This window comes from Podarcis melisellensis, assembly GCF_964234715.1.
Source record: "Podarcis melisellensis genome assembly, chromosome: 14".
Taxonomy (NCBI): Eukaryota; Metazoa; Chordata; class Lepidosauria; order Squamata; family Lacertidae; genus Podarcis; species Podarcis melisellensis.
This window is the reverse complement of record NC_138546.1, coordinates 8,576,844-8,600,554: the sequence shown is the minus strand read 5'-3', so window position 1 is coordinate 8,600,554 and position 23,711 is coordinate 8,576,844. Positions and strand designations below refer to the sequence as shown.

The window sequence follows — 23,711 nt, the reverse complement described above, 5'->3', positions numbered from 1 at the left end:
TTGCATCAGTCTGCTTTTAAGCAATAACACTGAACATGTAGTAATCTTTCTTCCTTCTTCTTTTCCCCCGCTTGCCTGGCTGAAGGATGATTGTCCCCCGATATCATTTATTGCTTTACAAAAGCCCTTTTCACGAGATGTGCTTTTGGGTCTGAATGGCTGGGAAAACTGACCTTCAGTGCTCAGATGGTTGGAGTTCAGTGGCTAGATAGAAACTTGAGCCTGCAACAAAGTTATGATGTCTGTTTTGCAGAACAAGTGAAGCGGGCATTCCACTTGACGCTGCTGTATTTTCTGGGAGGCGGGGGCACAGAAACTCTGGACAAATTCTACACTCTGAGCCTGGAAAATACTATTTTTTGTGTAAGCTTATCTGCAAGTCTCAGCTAGCAATGGTATCATTTCTCTATGTTGTAGGTAACACCAGCCCCCCTTGTGTTACCAAGAATCTCTGTTTCAGCTGGCACTCTGCATATGCCCCAAGATATTTTGCTTTTCTTCAAGCAATGAGGGCAGCACCATTGCAAGGAATTGGAGAAAGCTACTGTAGTTCAACCTAAGTGTCAGAGGAAACCTCACTGGTTCGTGCCAAATATCCTCTCCCATAGTAGCTGCGGTTCAGGGGAATGTCCTCACAGTAATATGACCCCATTATGCAGATTGATAGGTGCGAGCCTAATTGGTCTCCAGAACTCCCAACCATATCTAATGCAAGCAGACAACCTTATTTAGCATTAATGAACTTGAGACAGGAGCGGAGGCAGCCTCCAGCAAGCATCTCCCCTGAGGAATTCGATTGACATTCATTTCCTGAGAAACCTCTCCCTCTTTCCCTAGGAGGAACACCTTAGTCACCTGATGGCAAGTCCTGATTTTCCAGAAACGGCTCGTGATCCCCCTGCCACTCTCTGGCAGGAAACTTGCATTGATTATGTGTGTAACAACTTGCTACTTGAATGGATGTTTTACTGTTCCTTCTGCCCAGCCCTTTCTTTAAAGAGAGCACCCTTTGGTGTCAGAGCTAATACAGTCACACCTCGGGTTACAGATGCTTCAGGTTGCATTTTTTCATGTTGCAGACCGTCAAAACCTGGAAGTACCAGAATGGGTTACTTCCGGGTTTTGGTGGTTGCACATGCGCAAAAGTGCCGAATTGCAACCCGTGCGTGTGCAGATGCACTGTGCAGGTGCACTTTTGAGGACATGCATCCTGCACGGACCGCGTTCGCAACCCGAGCATCCACTGTACTCATCAGGAATATTCTTTCCTATAACTGGACACCCCTGCCGCCCCATTCCTTCTCTGGATCGGTCTTCTGCCAAGGTGTTTTACCAGCTGCAACAAGACTATCTCCAGTTCAGCTAGCTGCTCAGGATGCTGTTCCATTTCGTTAGGAATCCTCCTTTGAGACTGCTCCCCTTTGCTCTTCTTCGAGCCTGCTCTGATCCCGTGAATGCCTGCAGCATACAGGCTTCCAATCTAAAAAAACCAAAACAACCCACAGCACACAAGGGAAAAGGGATGAGGAGGGAAGAGGAGGAGCGAAATGCAAACTCGGGCACCAATTCTTAAGTGGTGGTTCCTATAACAACCAATTTTCATAGTGCAAGGGTAAGGAGATGCCTGGGGGAGCCTTCTGCTTCCCATCTCTCCCCCCCCTCTGCGTCTTGCAGTGCTTGCCCCTTGCCCCCTAAGCTAGCCTGCTGCCCTCGCAATGTAGGACACTGTCCTATTGCCAGTGTTAAAAGTTAAGTTTCAGCTGCCAGTCAGGCTGGCTTCTGTACATTGAATTAGGAAGGAGGACCACCTTGTCTTTTGCCTCACGTTGCAAACTGGGAGATCTGGATTCAAATCCTCGCTCAGCCCTGAAAATCAGGTGGGAGGACAAGGACCACATGTGCCAGCCTTGGAGGAAGGATGGGATATAAATGTCATAATGGCCAGGAGGGGATTGTTCAGGAGGAGCCACTCCATGCTACAGTAGCTGATGTCATGAGTAGTTGGGGTTTTTGGTTTTAGACTGAGTTCCTCAACCTTGGGTCTGCAGTCAGATGCTGTTGGACTACAACTCCCATCATCCCTCATCAATGGCCAAGCTGGCTGGGGCTGATGGGAATTGCTGTTGGCATCTGTCTGTCTTGAGAGACAGCGGAGTGCACCTCCAGGGGTGAAGTCAAACCGCTGTGTTAGCAGCACCGAAGTGACCTCCCCAGGGCGCAAGCCTGGGCAGTGTGTCTGGAGGTCCTGGGCTGCCCAGATGACAAAAGTGATGTGGCCCAAAGGGAAGCAGAACAATACTTTTGGTTTAGTCCAGGCATAGGCGAACTCCAGCCCTCCAGATGTTTGGGACGACAATTCCCACCATCCCTGACCACTGGTCCTGTTAGCAAGGGATGATGGGAATTATAGTCCCAAACATCTGGAGGGCCAGAGTTTGCCTATGCCTGGTTTAGTCCAACAGCATCTGTTGAAGAACACTGGTCTACAGAAGCCCCTTGTACGGCCCACCCACCATCTAGGATCTGTGCAGACATAGAATCATAGAATCATAGAGTTGGAAGAGACCACAAGGGCCATTGAGTCCAACCCCCTGCCAAGCAGGAAACACCATCAGAGCACTCCTGACATATGGTTGTCAAGCCTCTGCTTAAAGACCTCCAAAGAAGGAGACTCCACCACACTCCTTGGCAGCAAATTCCACTGTCGAACAGCTCTTACTGTCAGGAAGTTCTTCCTAATGTTTAGGTGGAATCTTCTTTCTTGTAGTTTGGATCCATTGTTCCGTGTCCGCTTCTCTGGAGCAGCAGAAAACAAGCTTTCTCCCTCCTCTATGTGACATCCTTTTATATATTTGAACATGGCTATCATATCACCCCTTAACCTCCTCTTCTCCAGGCTAAACATGCCCAGCTCCCTTAGCCGTTCCTCATAAGGCATCATTTCCAGGCCTTTGACATGGTGAGGAGGAACACCACCAGCCTGTTCTCTGCACCATCTTGTCTGTAGAACTGGGCAAGGGGTTTTCCCTCTGGTGCCAGCAGCGAGAGGCCCTCTTCTGAGAGATTTCGGACCCCGTTAGCAGCAGCAAGCCTCAGTCAAGCATTGACACGTGATGCTTTCAAATTGCCCAGCTGCACTTTTCAGCTGCCCATCTGAACAGAGCTGGCATCCGAGGGTGGAATTGCTTGACCTTGGCAATTGCTACTCGGCTCTGCTTGGTGTTCTGCTCTGATGGCACAGCTGGCCATCTCCCTAAGCTGCCCGACTTAAACTTGAAGCCTTCCTAGTCCTGTAGACTCCAGCATCAACTAGAGGGTCCACACGCAGGTAAGTGAGCTCAGCTTCCAGGCCACGGCTGGATGTGTTGATTTTTATTTAACACACTTGCGTTCCGCTTCTCTTTCATTGTGGACCTGCATGCCCCCTGCCCCTGCAATGAATCGTCCTCAAGCTTTCCAGCTCAGCTCCGTATCGCCCCATAAATCATCTGCCACTCTTTGTTCTGTTAGGCGCACTTGTCTGCCAGCAGCCTCTGGATGTACGTGAACGCAAAGAATGGGAAAGAATTTCCACTCCTTTTTAAGCTACGACCATTGAGAGGTGCAGATAGTTACGAAACAAGCTTTATAACTCTTCCAGGGAGAGCACCACACAGCCTTTTTTTTTTTTAGGTGGTTGCTACAGTCGGGTTGCGTGCTTTTTCAAAGGGGGCATTCAGCTTTACAAAGCAATAACTTGAAAACTTGGCCGTAAGGTGCTTTCTCCTAGTTTGCATAAATGGAGGGTTGTTGTTGTTTTTTGAGTCCCTCGTTTCTCTTTGCAGTTCTGGGCTTTTGCGACAACCAAAACTGCTTCAGAAGATGCAGTGTGGAGCCTGTTAGCTCAGTTGGTGAAAGCGTGGTGCTGATAACCCCAAAGTCACGGGTTTGATTCCTATATGAGCCACCTGCATATTCCTGTATGATTCCACCCAGCTCAGTTTCGTACATCCTTCCTGGTAGTGTGTCTCAACAGTGATGTCCATCACCTACAAACACCTGGTATCTTTTAGGAAGAGAAGACTAGGGCAGCAGAGCTCTCTGGCCTTGGGAAGGACCTTCCATTAGCCATCGTTGAGGGTAGCACCACGGAACGGAATGGCCCATACCTCAGTAGCAGAGAACATCGGCTCCAGAGCCCTGGCATCTCCAGGGAAAAACCTCAGTCTGAAAACCCGGAGGCTTGAAGTGGGTTAGTGTGGACTAGGGGTCTTCAACCTTTTGCGGGGCCCGTGAACACACCTGAAAACCAAAGGGGAGTGTTATGGGCATCGTTCATGTGCAGCAACCCTGCATGTACATGCTCACACTCCATCCCTGGCCAGCTATTGAGTTTGGAAAAAGTGTGGTTTTCAAAACCCTAAGGTTGGGAGGGGGAATGAGCTACTAGGAAAGCATAGGCGAAATGCGAGAATTGCAGGAAGGCCAGTCTCACCTCTCCGCATCTGTTAGGCTTGAGAAAAGCCTTGCGTTGGAGACAATGGAAGGCTTTTATCCCATGCCTAATTTCAGCGTGTGTATGTGTAGAGGGGAAGGGGTCCCGGGAACACTTGGTGGTGTCTCTAGGCACCATGCTGCCAATCCAGGTCTACGTAACCCTGGTCTCTCTGGACCAGGGTAGGACCCGAAAAACAATGGATTCAAGTTGCAAGAAAGGAGGTTCCGACGAAACATCTTTCTGACAGTAAGAGCCGTTTGACAGTGGAACAGAGTCCCTCAGGAGATGGTGGACTCTCCTCCCTTGGTAGTTTTTAAGCAGAGGTTGGATGGCTATCTGTCATGGATTCTTTAGTCGTGATTCCTGCATTGCAGGGGGGGTGGGCTCGATGACCCTCAGGGTTCCCTTCCAACTCTACAACTCTCCGATTCTACGTTCCAAGTTGGTGAAAGATAGCTCCCCCTATATTCCTATTTAACTCCTCTCTATTTAAGTCTGCACAAGGAAGACTAGAATCTTCCTTTATTTTGGGAGGGAGTGTCAGAGCCCCCGAAGGTACCAACTTCATTCCCTGATCTCTCCAGCTAAGATTCTCTGCCTGGAGAGCTGCTGCCAGTCTGCGTGGACAGTACTGAGCTAGATGGACTCTTTCCAAAATACTTTTTGTGAATAGTTTCGAAACAAGACATTTTGCAAAGGCATTAACAGAAAAGCAAAGGCATAGGACCATGGCGGTTATTGATAACATGGCTGTGGATCGCTGTGGTGACGTTGAGAAGAAGTTCAGGGTCAAATGGGGAAGAGAAGGGTGATGGTTGTGTTTCTTTGGGCCCAGGTGAGTATAGATCAAGTGGCTTGTCCCAGATGGACCAAGGGATTACCTACAGGTAGGACTTGGGAAAGATCCTTTGCTGTGAAAACTCAGGAACCGCTTCTGCTCAGTGCAGACACAGTCCTGGCCTGGTGGTCCACGGCACCTTCCTGCAGAAGTTAGCAAGCCTTGCTGCGTCTCAAGAACTCCTCCACCTTTGGTTCCTGCAAAACTCTTTGCGTCTCCTTGCCCGCCCACCCCGGTCCATCGGTCCTCTGCTTTTGACATGGGGCTCCATATTTAGGCTGCTGCTGCTGCATGTGGGGCATTTTGTATCCGGTATGTTGATGGGAATTCCTGGAGGATCCTCGCGTTCCCTTTTTGGGATGTCTGAGAAGCCCAGGCCCAGGCAAGGGAGATGCAGAGAGAGAGAGAGAGAGAGAGTTTGGAAGTCCGAACGCACAGAATTTTGTTTTGTTTTTGAAACTTCTGCCGGCCTTGATGAGGACCAGATTCCTCCCTCCCCAAAGCTGGCTGCAGGCACCCCTGTCCTTCATTCCTTCTCTGCCAGCTGGTCCTGCCTGCCTCTTCTTCTTTCCACAACACCGGAGGCACCCATTCCACCCTCCCTCCATCCCTCCCTCCCTCTTTCCCCCCTGCTCCCCCCACGCACCAATGCCACAAGCCATTTAACAGTTATCTTTTCCCATTTAAGGACAGAGGGAGGTATTTATATATATAAATTATGTGCAGTACTTTCTCAGGAGGCTGGGATTCCCTGCAAAACAGCCGCTTCGGCGGAGAGCTGGTTGGGGCAGGAGCTGGGAAAAAAACGACCCTTTCGCTCCCCAGAGACAGGCCGGGCTTAAAACGGCCCAAGGTTCCCAAATGTTACATAAACACGTGGGAGATGTGGGGAGACCTCTCCTTCCAGGGCTCGGCTTGGCTTGGGAAGAGGGACCTTTCGTCTCCCCCTCCCACTTCCACGGAAGAGACCCTTCTCATGGAAATGAGCATACTTTGCTCTTATGTTTAGAGCCGGACATCAAAAGGCCGATGAGAGATAACACTGTTTTTATGGCAAGGGGGGAAATTTGGGAGCCTCCACTCTTAATCCTTCTTAACTGATGCTTCTCTTTCTGTCTCCCTCTCTCCCACTTTTGCTGTAAACCCAGAGACATGAGAAATCAAGAAGGGGTTGAGAAGGGTCATATTGTTGCTTTGCAGACCAAATAACCCCCCTGTCCATTATTTCTGGGAAATGGCTTATTAAAAAGTGAGCGTGAGAGAGGAGCCTGATAATTTCTGAGACATCACACAAACTTCTCCTGCAAGCCATGATGAACAAAAGACAGAAACCCCAAATTATTGGGAGGTGGTAGTGAGGTCGGTTTTAGCCACAGCTTAAAACTGAACCTGAGAATGTACAGACAGTTTCTTTATTTGTTAGCCCCCCCCCAGGTAGTGTCAGGGTTTTCCAGCAGGGGGCGGTCTCTGGGGACCCTCCCCATGGGAGTCATTCTGCCTCTATATAGGGAGGTTGCAAAGGGAGAGCAGCCTTGGTCTGCCCCAGCTGTTAGCAGTATCAGTTCCGGACTCTCCCAAGACATTTTCTGCTTTCCCTATTGGACCCCTGTAAGTACTCTTTTTGACAGCAAATGAATTCTCCTGCTTAAGCCAGCGCTGCTGTGAGTTCAAAGCCAGCCCTGCTATCAGCCTGAAATTAATTGCTCCTCTTTGTAAGATGAGGTTAGGAAGTTTCCTTTGGGGCAGATGTAGAAACCGCCATGGCTTGGCATATAGAACTTTGTTTAGCAGGTGGGATTCCCAGTGTGCTGAGCTTCCTGGATATTTGCTACTGCTTTTTTGGGGGTAGGTTTTGTCTGTTTTTTAAATGCAATTTGTAAGGAGGAAGGGTGTAATATTCTTAAATGGCTAAATAATTGTTCTTACCAAAACCACTCAGAGGCAAGGTGTGTAAAGTGTGCCTTAACAAGGTTAAGAATGAAAATCTTTGCAGAGTTAATTATGTTATACGAGGCTTTAAGAAGCAGAGATTCAGATGCAGCTTTCTTAAAAAGAAAATATATGCTGAGAAATCATTCATGGCAGGTAACTGTAATTTGACATTTTTCATCTTGGCAAATTGCCTTTTAACAAGCTACTGACTTGAGAAAGGATTTGTTGCCTGTTATTACAGTGATGAATGAGTCCCACAGATGGTTCAAATTCCCCTAATGAATTGGAGATCTTGGTGCAAATGTATTCAAGCCATCTACTCGTTTGATCTTGGATTGCAGCATAAATACCAGCTTTTCCTTGACCTGTCGCTCTCCATAGGTTGTTGGACTGCAACTTCCAGCCTCCTTAACCATCGGACATGAAGGCAGGGACCGGTGGGAGTTGGAGTCCAATAAAATCTGGCCGGCGACAAGTTGGGGAAGGCTGTCAGCAGGCATGAGAGTACCTCTCAATTTTCAGTTTTCTTAGTTTCTCATTTCCCCCCTTAATTCAGTTCTCTGTGCCTCTGCAACAATTTGCAGCAAAAAATATTTTAAAATCCTCAGCGTTTTAGTGCTGATTTTTCAGAATAAACACATTTCTTGCATGCAGCATTGACAAATATACACATAATATTCACTAATATGTGCATACTTTATCCTAACACTGCTTGGTTGGAAGACTGCACTGTAAAACTCAGAAGGGTGAGGGTTTTGGTGGGTGCCTGTCCCTCGGTTTGCATTTGGTTTAGGAAAATGTGCATTTGTTAAGGTCACCTTTAAATGCAAACTGAATTGGCTTTCTCTCCCCACTCTCCATCCCATCCCTTCGTTGTCATGCGTGATAAGGCCCTACCTTACAGGACAGGTGGTCCTAGTCAAGCAAAAGCCTGTGTTTTTTTTTTCTTTTTCCTTTTGGTTTTTAAAAGGTTAAAAAGTCAGATCTGTCCAGAAGGAGCTGAGGCAGCTCCAAGGGAGTCCTTTTTTTTCCTGGTGACATTTGGTTACTGGTTTGTTTTGTTTCATCCTCAGAAGGACAAATAAGGCAAAGGAAAGTCTTAAAGCTTCAAATCAAAGGAAGGGGAAAGTCAGTAGATGGCAGTAAAGGAAAGCAACAGCCTTTGGGGTCGGAGCAGATGATGCTCACAAGCCTTTTATGCGATGACACAAGAGCCATTCCACATGCTGTTACATGGCCACAGCGAGTCTTGCAGCTGAGGTCCCCATTGACAAGAAGCTGCGGCCACTCTTTGTTATATATTTACTGCATTGATAGCTCTCCTTTTGCTCAAGGGGGTGCTCAAGATGGCCTATGAGATTCTCCCCCTCCTCATATAACCCCGACAACAACCCTGTGAGGCAGGACAGGCTGAGAGGCACGGTGACTGGTCACCCAGGGAGCTTCATGGCTGAGTGGGGATTTGAACTCTGGTCTCCCTCTTAGCTCTGCGGCTATATTCTTGTCATCATCATCATCATTGTCCTCCTCCACAGTCAGGTTACAGCAATGTAAAAATGCGAGATTGAAATCAGATAAAGTCATTTACAATCGGACTAGGGTGGGTCTTAAAAATATACATTTCAGGTGTCTGTAGGGAAGCAGGTGGTCTTTTAGGCAGACCCTCCAAGTATCCCTATTTTCCAGGGACGCCCCTGATTTAGAGAAGCCGTCCCGGTTTCTGATTTGATCCCAAAATGTCCCGCTTTTCCTTAGGACGTCCCTAATTTCATTGGAGAAATGTTGGAGGGTGTGGAGTTATCCGACCCCCGAGCCGTCTGAAGGCAGCCCTGTTTAGGGAAGTTGTTGTTGTTGTTTATGTTTTATGCTTTACATATGTTTGAAGCTGCCCAGAGTGGCTTGGGGCAACCCATTAAAGATGTGCAGGGTATAAATTATCATTAGGGAATGGGACGTCCCTATTTTCATCAGAGAAATGTTGGAGGGTATGTCTTTCAGCTATTCAGGGCCTGAGCTGCTTGGGGCTTTAAACTCTAACGTGAGCACCTTGGATTGGGCCCAGAAACAAACTGGTGTGTGTTTTTCTCCTTCGTTCATTAAATTCTTTTTAGGTTGAACACCTGGAAAGTGTAGCACCTGAAGCACACCTAAAAGATTCATTTTGTATAATCCTCCGCCACATCCACATTTGAAGCTCTGCGATGCCCCTTTAACCGTCATGGCTTCCCACAAAGAAACCTGGGAGCTGTAGTTTGTTAAGGGCGCTGAGAATTGTCGGTAGATTCCTATTCCTCCCACAGTGCTACAGTTCCCCGGGTTCCCCTCAAAGAGGGATTAATTGTGAAAGCACTGTGGATTTTGTAGCTGGGATGTGTGTGGAATAGGGGCCTCCGATCAACTCTCAGCACCCACAACAAACTACAGTTCCCAGGATCCTTTGAGCTGGGGAAACCATAACTATTCAAATGCAAGGATAGTCCTTTAAATACGTTGCATAATGGCCGATGTGCCCTTTATTCAACAGTGCCTCAGAGCAGGAGCATTGTCAGGGAGTACCTCAGAGGGCTGAGGCATGTTCTCCTTCTCTTTCCCCTCTCTTTTGTAAAAACTCACTATCTCTTTTTATTACTTTGTTTACAGGGTGGCCGGGTGCACTTGCAAAGCTGGCAAGACCCCAGCTGCCTGCCATCTTAATTTGCCCAAAGGCAAATTAGCATACCTTAGCATATGCAAATTTGCCTCAGGAGCATCCCCCCACCTCTGGGTGCTTGCTTGAAGCGGCTGGCAACACCCACCCTGCAAGGGAGGACAGATCTGTGAGAGAAAAGAACCTCAAAAAACTCTGAGGGCAAAAACCATCTGTCCGAAAAACGCCTCTCTTTCGCTAACTCGGCACCAAACATGCTAGTCGAGGTTTTGAGAGACGCGTTATTTCCCAGTGTCTTCTTGACGGTGGCCCCCTCAGGTCCCGTCTTCCTCAAAATATCGACTTGTCTGATTAGACTCATCAGCCACGCTGTCTCAGACACGAACGGTACCATTTTTTTAATTGTCCGACATGCCAAAGGACTTTGTTATTCCCTAAAAGGTATTTGTTTTGAACATGTTATCGTTGGATTTCCTTTTTTTCTTTTTTGGCCGATCGGCTAGTAATGAGCAGAACATGCCCATATATGGTAGCCTACGTGGACCTCTTGCAAACAGATCCAGCGAGCTTTGCAAACGACTTGGACTCTTTAGTTACGGGGATCTGGGTTCGTCTTTGAAGCTCCGTCAGCTTAAAAGGAAGGCGGTCGGGCGATCTCTTTCGGCCACCCCCCCTTTGTTCAGCGACAGTTTGTGTGGCGTAGGTCCTACTTTCAAAAGAGAAAACCCCAAGCGCAGGCTGCAGATTTAATTAATAAAGCAAATAATTTTCAAAACGTGCAGAAGCGGCGCTCGTGGCTGTGAAGGCCACATCGCGCATGACACCCTCCCTCTCAGCAATGTGTTGCTATCTCAAAAAGAAGCGGGTATCTCATAAAGACTTAAGATGGGCATGCCAGTGTTTGAACTGTTAGACTAGCAGAAAAACAGACGTCTCGTTTACGTGCCGCCAAAGAGAAATTCGACCCGTTATCCTTCTGTTGCCTCTTGGCAACCTTTTCCTCTTGTACAGGCAGGACCAAACTCACAAATACACACAAACCTTTGGAGAGATTGAATGGTTTGAAATATCCATGTTAAATATCCTCCGTAGTTCATCGTGATTGTTTTCAGTCCCGATGGACTTGAAAAGTTTATCAGGTTTCCCCCCAAACACTTAATAAACATAAAAGAAGAATATTATAGAATTGGAAGGGACCACCAGAGTCATCTAGACCAACCCCCCATAATGCAGGAATCTTTTGCCCAACACTGGGCTCAAACCCACAACCCTGAGATTAAGAGACTCACGCTGTGCCGGTTGAGCCATCCCAGCTACAGTAATGGGAGTTGTAGTCATAAGCACCTAGAAGGTGCACCAGGTTGTTGAACTAAGTTGTGCAAAATTATTCTTTGTTGCCGGAGCAAGACGGTTTGAGCATTTTACACCGATCCTGGTCCGACTGCACTGGCTACCCGTTAGTTTCCGGGCCCAATTCAAAGTGCTGGTTTTGACCTATAAAACCTTAAACAGCTCAGGACCGCAATACCTCAAGGACCGCCTCTTCCCATATGAACCTACCCGGTCCCTGAGATCATCTTCTGAGGCCCTCCTTCGTGTGACTCCTCCTTGAGAGGTCTGGAGGGTGGCAACACGAGAGCGGGGCCTTCTCTGCAGTGGCTCCTTTTCTGTGGAATGCTCTCCCCAGGGAAGTTTGCCTGGTGCCTTCATTACACACCTTTAGGCCCCAGGCAAAAACATTCCTTTTTAACCAGGCCTTTGGTTGATCCGATTTACATCCTATGCCCTTTTAAAAATATTTTATTCTTGGGGGGCGGGCTATTGGGTTGTCGTATTTATTTCCCTTATGTATTTTGTGGTTTTATATCTTGATTTTATTCTGTGAACTGCCCTGAGACCCCCGGGTATAGGGCAGTATATACCGTATTTTTCACTCTATAAGACGCACCAGACCATAAGATGCACCTAGTTTTTGGAGGAGGAAAACAAGAAAAAAAAATTCTGAATCTCAGAAGCCAGACCAGCAAAATGGATCGCTGCACAGTGAAAGCAGCAATCCCTCTTGCTGTTCTGGGTTCTGGGATAGCTGTGCAGCCTGCATTCGCTCCATAAGATGCACACACATTTCCCCTTACTTTTTAGGAGGGAAAAAGTAAGACTTATGGAGCAAAAAATGTGGTAAATTCAATTAATAATAATAATAATAATAATAATAATAATAATAATAAATTTTAAAACTTTTTTTTTAACTATTTCTTTCAGGTGCCCATTAAGTCAAAATGGCACAGAAAGGCCAGCTGAGCGATGACGAGAAGTTCCTCTTTGTGGACAAGAACATCCTCAACAGCACGGTGGCACAGGCGGACTGGTCGGCCAAAAAGCTCGTGTGGATCCCATCCGAGAAGCATGGCTTCGAGGCGGCCAGCATCAAGGAGGAGAAAGGGGACGAGGTGCTGGTGGAGCTAGCGGAGAATGGGAAGAAGGTGACTTGCAGCAAGGACGACATTCAGAAGATGAACCCCCCCAAGTTCTCCAAGGTGGAAGACATGGCCGAGCTGACCTGCCTCAACGAAGCCTCTGTCCTGCACAACCTCAGAGAGAGATACTTCTCTGGCCTCATTTACGTAAGTCTGCGTTTGAGCCATGCGCCACCTATTGTGGTGGCGATTTGTCACTCGCCCTGAGGCAGGTCACAACATCACAACACGTTATCTAAAACAGTTTAAAACAGCTTTAAATCATAACGGTGAAATGGTTCCTGAAAATACAGATCTCAAGTGTCAAAAAGAGGTGTGTCTTCACCCAGTCGCCAGAAGCTGTGTAGTGAAGGTGCCAGGAGGACCTCTCTGGGGAGGGAGTTCCGCAGTTTACAATAATAGAATCCTAGAATCGTCATAATAATAATAATTTATTATTTATACCCCACCCATCTGGCTGGGCCTCCCCAGCCACTCTGGGCGGCTTCCAACAAAATATTAAAATACAGTAATACATCAAACATTAAAAGCTTCCCTGAACAGGGTTGCCTTCAGATGTCTTCTAAAAGTTTGGTAGTTGTTGTTCTCTTTGATATCTGGTGGGAGGGCGTTCCACAGGGCGGGTGCCACCACCGAGAAGGCCTTAGGGTTCGTAGGGTTTGAAGGGACCCCAAGCGTCATTCAGTCAAACCCCCTGCAATGCAGGAATTTAAACCAAAGCATCCATGACAGATGGCCCTCCAACCTCTTCTTGAAGTCCTCTAAGGAAGGAGAGCCCACAACCTCCTGAGGGGAGATAGTTCCACTGTCGGACAGTTCTTACTGTCAGAAAGTTCTTCCTGATGTTGAGTCGGAATCTCCTTTCTTGTAGCTTGAAGTCATTGATTCGAGTCCTACCCTTCAAAACAAAACTTTCCCCCTCTTCCATGTGACGGCTCTTGAGGTATTTGAAGATGGCTGTCATATCTTAGGGGCTGCCACAGAGAATTGACTTTTCCCAGGCCAACCCACTCTGAGTTTCGGAGGCCAGTGGAAGTAACACTTCACCAGTATTAGCACCCAAGAGGGTCTGAAGGGAAGGGAGTGCTGTTTCACATATTTGGTGCCCGAGTCGTATAGGGCTCTAAATACTAAAGTGAGCACCTTGAATTGGATCCAAAGGCTTTTGCCTTTCAGTTGGTGACTGGGAGCTGTTGGGTTTTGCTTTATTTATTACTTAAACACCTATCATGCCCTTCCTCTGGGTGGAAAATAGCAAAGCAGTTAAATTACACACACACACACACACACAGCATTCAAAACCTGCAATGTTCAATAGTGTTAACAGCCACTGTGCAACCCTGTCTCTCTCCCTGTTAAGGTCACCAGGCAGGGCAAACAAGTATGTTTCAGTGCTAAAACTGTGCCTGAGGCCAGACTGAGGCTGTGCAATAATAATAACAATTTGTTGTTGTTGAGTCGTTTAGTCGTGTCCGACTCTTCGTGACCCCATGGAGCAGAGCACGCCAGGCACTCCTGTCTCCCACTGCCTCCCACAGTTTGGTCAAACTCATGTTCATAGCTTCGAGAACACTGTCCAACCATCTCGTCCTCTGTCGTCCCCTTCTCCTTGTGCCCTCCATCTATCCCAGCATCAGGGTCTTTTCCAGGGAGTCTTCTCTTCTCATGAGGTGGCCAAAGTATTGGAGCCTCAGCTTCAGGATCTGTCCTTCCAGTGAGCACTCAGGGCTGATTTCCTTAAGAATGGATAGGTTTGATCTTCTTGCAGTCCATGGGACTCTCAAGAGTCTCCTCCAGCACCAGAATTCAAAAGCATCAATTCTTCGGTGATCAGCCTTCTTTATGGTCCAGCTCTCACTTCCATACATCAGCACTGGGAAAACCATAACTTTAACTATACGGACCTTTGTTGGCAAGGTGATGTCTCTGCTTTTTAAGATGCTGTCTAATAATTTATTATTATACACATAGAATGTACACATAGAATAGGAGTATCCAACCATCCCAGAATAGTTGGAAGGGACCTGAGGATCATCTAGTCCAACCCCTTGTGGTTTGGACCAAGAGGTCTGTCTAGTGTAGTCGGAGCAGCCAGCAAGATATTTCTAGGATGCTTGCAAGTAAGGCGAGCTAAAGCCCTCATCACCTGCCATTGTGAATTTAGCTGTGACAATTGCCCAGGCTGGATTGATTCAGTAAACAGGCCCAGCGTAGGCTCACAGCCCTTGAAGGTATGATGTACTCTGCTCTTCTGGAGAAGAAGAAAAAAACAACCCCCCCTTCAGAGCCAAAACAGAGCCCTGAAGAATGAGTTGCTATGGACTTACTGAACCTATGCAGTTCAGCCCAGGGCATCTGAGCTGTTCTGGTCCTCAGCGCTGCCAACAGATATTTCTGCATTTGCTTTCATGCCATATAAAGTGTTTAGTTTGTGTGAAAAGTTTGGGCCGTCTCCTAATATGGTCAAGAAAGGGAAACCCCAGGCTTCAAATCTGTGCTGAAGGACATAGTGAGTTGATTTAAAAGGTCAGCCTCGAATGGTTTTTGTATAATTACATACTTGGGAGCTTTAATAAGAGATTAGAAAACTGGGGGTGGCGGTGGAGAGAATTGGAGTTGTTGCAGAAATGCCCTCGGTGGGTGCATGAACCAGGTGCCTTGATCCCTAATTTTGCACAGATGCTTGGGGAAGAAGAGAGAGAAGGGAGGAAGATGGGGGCGGGGGGGGGGGAGAAATGGCAGAAGTCACCCCTGAAAAAAATGTGTGAAGTAGTGCATAATAAAAAACCTGCATGGTTATCCTAGAACAGTATCCGTGCTCTTACTGTTGGCAATGATCTTTAGCACCCCACGCTGAGACACAGGCCTGTGTTGTTCCTGACATGTGTGATGGTAAAATTCTACTGTGGGAAAAAGACATGATCGAACTCCCTCCCTGGAACCCACTGGACTCCTCCAACGAAGCAGAACGATAGGAAATTCAGGACAGACACCGCTTCATGTAGTTGAACTATGGAACTCACTGCCACAAGAAATAGTGATGGCGGCAGCCCATTTTAGTAGGGGGATCAGACAAATTTACAGAGGGCAAGGCTAGCCGTGATGTCTAAACAGAGCCATGGGAAAAGAGAACTGTGGCCCTCACATTCTGCTTGAATGGTTGGCCGTCAAGGGGAACGGGACAGGCCTTTGTTATGTTCTTCAGCATTGTTGGCTAACCCGTGCACTCAAGATATTGTTGGGCTACGGTTCCCATCATCCCTGACCATTGGCACTGCTGGCTGGAGCTGCTGGGAGTTCGAGCCCAAGAACTTTTGGAGGGGCCACTGCTTGGCTACCCCTATATCTTGTAGCTGGAGGTACCAAGTTGTTTGCCGCTGTGCATAATTGCTGCGGAAAAAAATGAAAGAGGTTTCTTCAGCTTCCTCCTGCAAGAGTCCTTTGCTGACTGAACTGCGACAATATGGCTGTCAACTCAGTCAAATACACACACATGGAGAGGTCTCCTGGATCAGGCCAATGGCCCATCTGTTCCAGCATCTTGTTCCCACACTGGCCAAGCAGATGTCCGTGGGAAACCCACGTGCAGGATTCGAACACAAGACGAAGTCTCCCCTCCTGTGGTTTCCAACAACTGCTATTCAGAAGCATCACACCTCTGTTGGCAGAGGCAAAGTTTAGCCAAACTGGCTACCAGCCACCGATTGCTTATTCTCTGCAAATTTGTCCAATCCTTTTTAAAAGTCAGCCAGGTTTGTGGCCCTTGTTGCCTCCTGCAGGTGAGAGTTCCATAAATATACAGCAGCAAGGATTCTCTTAGCAAAGTATTGGAAGACACAAGAACTACCCACATTGGAAGAATAGCAGACGAAGGTGATTGACTATATGGGACTTGCGGAGATGACAGGCAGAATCCGTGACCAAGAAAAAGAGACGGTGGAAGAAGATTGGAAGAAATTTAAAGTATATCTTAAGAACTGTTGTAAAATTGAAGAGTGCTAAAATGTCAAGGAAAAAGAAAATATTGAATTATAGCTACAATTGATTAAGTATGAGAAGAAGCTAAAAAAGAAAATAAGTAATTAGACAATTGGTGTAAGGAGTTGTTGAAAAATCTCAAAATAGGGATGCAGAAAAGGGGAGGTAAGGGGAAGTCTGGGAAGTAAGGTTTATGAAAATGAGGTTTGAAATTATACATGTTTATATGTTTTGTTTGTTTATGTATGGTGTCTTGTTTTGTCTTTAAATTTGTGTTAAAAAAACAATAAAAAATTATATATATATATATATATATAGAGAGAGAGAGAGAGAGAGTGTTCCATAAATGGGGTTGCCCTATCTTGAAGAGCAAAAAATAGGGCAGCCCCAGCTGCTGCTAGCTTGAGCTGTGGAAAAAGGCGTGTGGATGTAGGTGCGGCTGCGCATGCCGAGCCTGAGCCCCCCAAAATGGACATTTCCTTTCAAATGTAAAAATCCGCTTGGATGGGCATGTTGCCTCCCCAAAAGAGGACATGATCAGGTTTTCCCAGGCATATGGCAACCCCACCATCGTTTAACTATGAAGTGTGTGAAAAAGTACTTTTTGTCTATCCCGAAACATCCAACTTTCTGCATTATTGGATGCCCCTGAGTCCTAGTGTTATGAGAGAGAAAGCTTTATTTTCTTTGCATCATGTGTAATTTTATAAATTTCTATAACGTTCCTTCCAATGTTTCTCTGACGAAAATAGGGACTTCTTCTTCTTCTTCTTCTTCTTCTTCTTCTTCTTCTTCTTCTTCTTCTTCTTCCTTCTTCCTTCTTCCTTCTTCCTTCTTCCTTCTTCCTTCTTCCTTCTTCCTTCTTCCTTCTTCCTTCTTTCTTCTTTCTTCTTTCTTCTTCTTCCCCTCCCATCTGACTGGATTGCCGCAGCCACTCTGGGCGGCTTCCAACATATATAAAAACACAGTAAGATATTAAACATTAAGAAACTTCCCTAAACAGGGCTGCCTTCGGATGTCTCCTAAAAGTTGTAGAGTTACTTATCTCCTTGGCTCGGGGGTTGCATAACTCCATACCCTCCATCATTTCTCCGATGAAAATAGGGACGTCCTAAGTAAAAACGAACATTCTGAGGTAAAATCAGAAACTGGGACAGCTTCTATAAATCCAGGAATGTCCCTGGAAAATAGGGACACTTGGAGGGTCTGCTTTCATGTTACATCTAAACTAAAACGTCCCCAACGCTGCAACCTTCGTTTGTAAAGGAGTCTTGTTCCATCCTCTTGATCATTTTGGTTGACCCCACACACTCTTATCTTAGACCAGTTTCATATCCCCAGAACTGTCATGGCTTCCCCCCAAAGGATTCTGAGTACTGTAATTTGTTTGAGAATGTTGCTAGCGATTTTTTACCTCCCCTCACACAACTGCAGCTCTGTTCTGGGGAAAAAGGAAATGACTGTTAAGGGAATGTAAAGGGTAAAGGTAAAGGACCCCTGACAGTTAAGTCCAGTTGCGAACGACTCTGGGGTTGTGGCGCTCATCTCACTTTAGTGGCCGAGGGAGCTGGTGTTTGTCCAGAGACAGTTTTTCTGGGTCATGTGGCCAGCATGACTAAGCTGCTTCTGGAGAAACCAGAGCAGCACATGGAAACGTCATTTACCTTCCCACCGGAGCGGTACCTGTTTATCTACTTGCACTGGTGTGCTTTCGAACTGCTAGGTTGGCAGGAGCTGGGACCGAGCAACGGGAGCTCACTCCGTCGCGGGGATTCAAACCGTCGACCTTCCAATCGGCAAGCCCTAGGCTCAGTGGTTTAGGTCATAGGACCACCCGCGTCCCAGTAAGGGAATGTAGGGAGCTTCTAAAAAAACAAAACCCATGTCACATTGTTGGTACGTTTACTCCCTTTACAGACTTACTCAGGTCTCTTCTGCGTGGTGGTAAACCCATACAAGCAACTGCCGATCTATTCAGAGAAGATTATCGACATGTACAAAGGGAAGAAACGTCACGAGATGCCCCCACATATTTATGCCATTGCTGACACAGCCTACAGGAGTATGATGCAAGGTAAGACTGGGTAACTTGCTTCTAAGAGTCACAAAAATAAATACCACGTGGAAAATGTTGTGCCAACTTTCTCTGGCCAAAAGTAGGCCAAAGAAAATGATGGGCGATATAGCACTTTGGAGGAGCCCCTGCGGAGAGGGTCTTGGGTTCGGTTTTTGGCATCGCTAGAGGTCCTTCTCTCTAGGGGAGATGCTGCCAGTCAGAGCAGACAGCGCTGGGCTACATGGAGCAGTGGTCTGGCTGTGGTATAAGGTCTCTGACACCAATGGACCCATAGCATAGTCATAGAGAACGTGCCTTACATTCAGAAAGTTCCAGGTTCCATGATTATTTGCATTTATTTGGTCGCTTTCTGCAAGATGATGGCTCAAAGGGACTTACGAGCCCGCGGAATACGAAACAGCTTGCCAATCATGAATAAAAAAAGAACCTCGAAATACATCAGGAAAATATAGCACAGCAAATTTCCTAAAAAGTGCTCATCCAACCATAACAAGGACAAGGTAAAGATAACTGCCACAAAACAGGCCAGAAAACACACCTGTTTTCCTCCAAGTTAAGGAGGAAAAGCCTGGACAGACAAGAATGTCTTAGTTTCATCCCTAAAAGCTGACTATGATGGTGGCAGGTATGCTTCCCTGGAAAGAGCAATCCACAAATGGGGAGCCACCACCAAAAAAAGCCCATGCACAAATTGCCACCCTCCAGGCCTCCCTTGGAGGTAGCACATGGGGAAGGGCCTCTGCCGAGGATCACATTGAAAAGGGATCTCAGGAGGTGGCAGAGTTGGAAAGGATCTCTCTCAGCCTGTTGCCAATTGGAGCAAACAGTACGGTCATAGCTTGGATCCTGAACGCCCTTGAACTTGGATGTTTTGGCTCCCGAATGCTGCAAATCCGGTGATTGTTCCGGTTTGTGAACGTTCTTTTGGACCCCGAACGTCCAACAGGGCTTCCGTTGCTTCTGATTGGTTGCAGGAGCTTCCTGCAGCCAACCAGACGCCACGATTTGGTTTTCAAACGTTTTGGAAGTCGAATGGACTTTCAGAACAGATTCCGTTCAACTTCCAAAGTCTGACTGTACTGGTAAAGTGAGTAAAATGTGTATATTCTTGGAAAGTGCATGTATCATTGATAGTAACCCAGGAAATGCACTATATTAGCAGAAATTGCTTGCAAAAATCTGGATATTAGAGAAAACGTGAATGCTGAAAATTTTTCCTGAGGTGTTTTTTGTTTTTTTTTAAAAAAAGAAACTGGAAGCAGGTGTAGCAATGTGGAGAACTGAATTTAGGACTGGAAAACGGAGAAACTGAAATTGCCAGATCCGTCTATCCCTAGTCCTTGCGCCAGTTCCTGAGGTTTGCCTTTTCCACCCAGAGCACCGTAAGGGGCCAGCCCTAGCTCCTGTCTTTGCTTCATGACTTGGGGGCAAGGCGGGCTTGCAAAAACATTCCTAGGAATCCTTTGGCACTGTCTGCCATCCACAATCTGACTCAAAAAGGGAACGCTCCTCTCCCTTTGCCCGTCTGGGCCAGGCGTGTGGGCAGGGTCGAATGCTTTGCAAATACTTTTGGCAAATAGGGGCATGGAGAGGTGCTCCCCGTGGACTGGTGGGGGCAGCCGCTCTGCCATCTGGGACTGGCAGCAATTATCCGGGGTTTCAGACCAAAGGTGTCGGGGACTGAACCTGGAATCTTCTGCATGCAAACCAGATGCTCTGCCACTAAACTGGCCTTTCCCAGTAGCTAGAAGTCTGCAGAATCCTCACGTTTGTCGGCCTCGCCTCTGGTGCATTTGTGAATTTCATCTTTCTAGACTCCTGCCCAACATATAAGGCAGCTGCTGCCAGTCAGAACTGCCAGTGCTGGGCTGCAGGGATGACAAAGTCCAGAACTTGAGCCATCGGGACTGTAGCATCTGGCGCCCGGGTTGCTGCTGAGGTTCCCAAGAGAGTGTTTCCTCCTTATGTGACTTCTTGATGCATTGCAAAAGTTATTTTATTTATTTTTTTATTCACTGAGTTTACACCCCTACCCTTTAGCCAGAAAAGCTTTCAGTGAGACTTGCTATACAGTGTTCCGAAAGTCTGTTCCAAAACCAAAGCATTCCAAAACCAAGGTGTGCTCTCCCATAGACAGTAATGCAAAACGAATTAATCCGTTCCAGATTTTTAAAAACAACCCCCAAAACAGCAATTTAACATGAATTTTACTACCTAACGAGACCATTGATCCATAAAATGAAAGCAATGATCAATGTACTGTACTATAAAAGAAATAAGACAGTATTGTAGATGATAAAAATGAAAATTTAATTTTTTTCTTCCCTGCACTGATTGTTTGGATGGGGGGCTTTTATCCATTTCTGCAGTCACACAATCAGCCAATCAGTAGCTGAACTGGGTTCCACACAGTCACAAAAACAAATGAACCGAAAAAGCCTCAAAAACAAAAACACAAAATAAATAGCAAAAACATGATGATTTCTGGACCATCCGCGGGCTGGATTTAGAAAGTGATTGGTCCGGATCTGGTCCCCGGGCCTTAGTTTGCCTACCCATGAGTAAGAATATCAAAGAGAAAAGGAAAAGAAAAAAAGATTGACTTCCTTCGACTACTTTACAGTTCTTATATTCTTATGTCTTTGGTTATCTGTAAGCATTTTGAACTTTGTGGAGATGCAATTTGTTTACCTATGGAGTTTTAATCTAGACTAAGCCAGTCATCACCATAATTTGGGGAGCTGACCTTCTTCATATAACTTTTTAAAACGTCCCATACTCTCCTGATTTTTTCACTTGGTTGATTTCTTACTATTTCTGTTAGTTTTGCCAATTCAAGTTATTATTTTAAATAGCCATTCATCCTTTTTTGGGATTGTGTTGTTTTTTTCCACTGGAACGGATTGACTGTTTTACCGCTCTGAGGACCATAGCTCTTTGAGGGGAAGAGGGGGTCTCCAAACACTTCTCAGCACCTACTTAACAAACTTCAGTTTCCAGAATGCTTTGGCGGAAGCCATAAAACTGCTTGAAGCAGGTATGATTCTGCTTTAAATAAATGGTGCAGATGAGGCCGTAGCCTTTGTGCATACAGAAATGGTTCCCTTTCGGTGGTGCTCATCTGCGAAGGGGTTTATAACTTAAAATGCAGCCGAATCTTTTGTAAGGATCTCTTCAGAAATTCTTTTGGAGCCCTTTACTCAAACTGCAGGATGCGGGTGGCGCTGTGGGTTAAACCACAGAGCCTAGGACTTGCCGATCAGAAGGTCGGCGGTTCGAATCCCCGCGACGGGGTGAGCTCCCGTTGCTCGGTCCCTGCTCCTGCCAACCTAGCAGTTCAAAAGCACGTCAAAGTGCAAGTAGATAAATAGGTACCGCTCTGGGAGGAAGGTAAACGGCGTTTCCATGCGCTGGTCTGGTTCGCCAGAAGCGGCTTAGTCATGCTGGCCACATGACCTGGAAGCTGTACGCCGGCTCCCTCGGCCAGTAAAGCGAGATGAGCGCCGCAACCCCAGAGTCGGTCATGACTGGACCTAATGGTCAGGGGTCCCTTTACCTTTGCCTTTTACTCAAATTGCACCTAAGTATATATAGTTGAACATTGCCACCCTCGTGTACAAATCTATCGCATGGCCACATTTAGAGCGCTGCATACGGCCTCATCTCAGAAGGGTTGCTGCAGAGCTGGGATAATGTTCGGAAAAGGGCAGCCCAAATGGTTGGTGGGGTGGGGGTGGAGTCACTTCCCATCGAGAAAATGCTACACACAGGGGTCAGCAACCTTTTTCAGCCATGGGCCGGTCCACCGTCCCTCAGACCTTGTAGGGGGCCGGACTATATTTTGAAAAAAAATATGAACAAATTCCTATGCCCCACAAATAACCCAGAGATGCATTTTAAATAAAAGCACACATTCTAATCATGTAAAAACACGCTGATTCCCAGACTGTCTGCGGGCCGGATTTAGAAGGCAATTGGGCCGCATTCGGCCCATGGGACTTAGGTTGCCTTCCCTGTGCTACAGCATATGGGCCTTTTTCAGTTTAGAAAAATGGCAAATTTCTCCTATGCCGTTTTGACTAATGTACATATTTCTGCAAGTAATTCCCCCCTCCAACTGGGGATGAAGCTGTCCATTTCAGTTTCTCTCATTTCCACCACCCCCACCTTAAATTTAGTTCGCCACATTTCTGCAGCGGTGTGCAATTTGTTTTTAAAAATCGAAAACGTCTTCATGAAAAATTGTCAGAGTTTTCTCACGAGTTTCTCCCGATAAAGACATTGCATGCAATTTTAACTGAGATACATGGGGCGTTTTTTGCAGCGAATTTCCCCTAATGCATCTCTGTGTCACCTTCACTAACCCATGCAATTTTATACATACTCCCCCCCCCCCCCGATATAATGCACGTTGTTTGGCTGGAGAATTGTGAATGTCAAAGGAGAGCTGTGTTTTGGTTCATGTATTGGTTCAAGAAGTGCAAATTAGGCCGTTTCTCGTTAAAATGCAATCGAAACCGTATTTCTCCCCCAATCCCACCTCCGAGTGCAGGCAGCTTTCACAATAGCAAATGTGTTTCATCTTTGGGATGTTTGGGAAACTTGGTCCTCTAGAATGGGTCTTGATTTGGCCAAGAGGAAATAAGCTTGCTAAAAAATGGGCAGTCTCTGTTTTGGTTCTGCCTGTCCATCTCTATCTTCCACCCTCCCTTCCTCTCTGCTTTGTCCCTTCTTTCCCTGTCTACATCTGGATTGTTTCATCATTTGTCAGCATTTGGGCGCTTCAAAACGGCCAAACAGGTTGAGCACATCTGAGCTTCCGAACTGGGGCTGTTTTGCTTCCTCTGCCTAGCTCCCTCCTCTGAGTGTCTGAATTATGGTTGCAATTTTCACTCCGTTTAATTTTTATTTTTTGTTTCGGCCGCTATCCTTCACATAGATCTACTGCCAAGATATACTAACAACTGCTATATACAACTGGAAGGTTTTAAAGGATCCAAATGCGTATAAAACAGAGAAGTCTAATTAAGCAGCTAAAAATATACAGCTGTGTGAGTCTCCAGCACGATGCTCAGAAGCATTGCTTAAAGTTACGTCCTTTTGTCCAGACGCGGCAAATGTAGCTGCTCCGTGAGTAAACATATAACTTCCTCCTAGTTAAAGTGGTCTCTGGAGTTTGTGTTTTGAATGCAGCCTCTTTGCCTCCAGAGAGCAGTTGGGGAAGGAGTGTAGCTTAACGGTAGAGCATCCTCCTTGCATGTTCCAGGTTCAGTCCCCAACATCTC

General features: G+C 46.6%; 1 protein-coding gene across 1 annotated transcript in view; it reads left to right on the top strand.

Moving 5' to 3' along the window:
• Positions 1-6,801: 6,801 nt before the first annotated feature.
• The window catches only part of MYH11 (myosin heavy chain 11), a 91,577-nt gene continuing 74,667 nt past the window's right edge, over positions 6,802-23,711 (top strand). Inside the window, exons 1-3 of the mRNA XM_081889442.1 lie at positions 6,802-6,923; positions 12,157-12,518; positions 18,267-18,423. Coding sequence (XP_081745568.1) covers positions 12,174-12,518; positions 18,267-18,423 — 502 coding nt within the window. The 5' untranslated portion in view covers positions 6,802-6,923; positions 12,157-12,173. The remainder of the gene's footprint in view (positions 6,924-12,156; positions 12,519-18,266; positions 18,424-23,711) is intronic.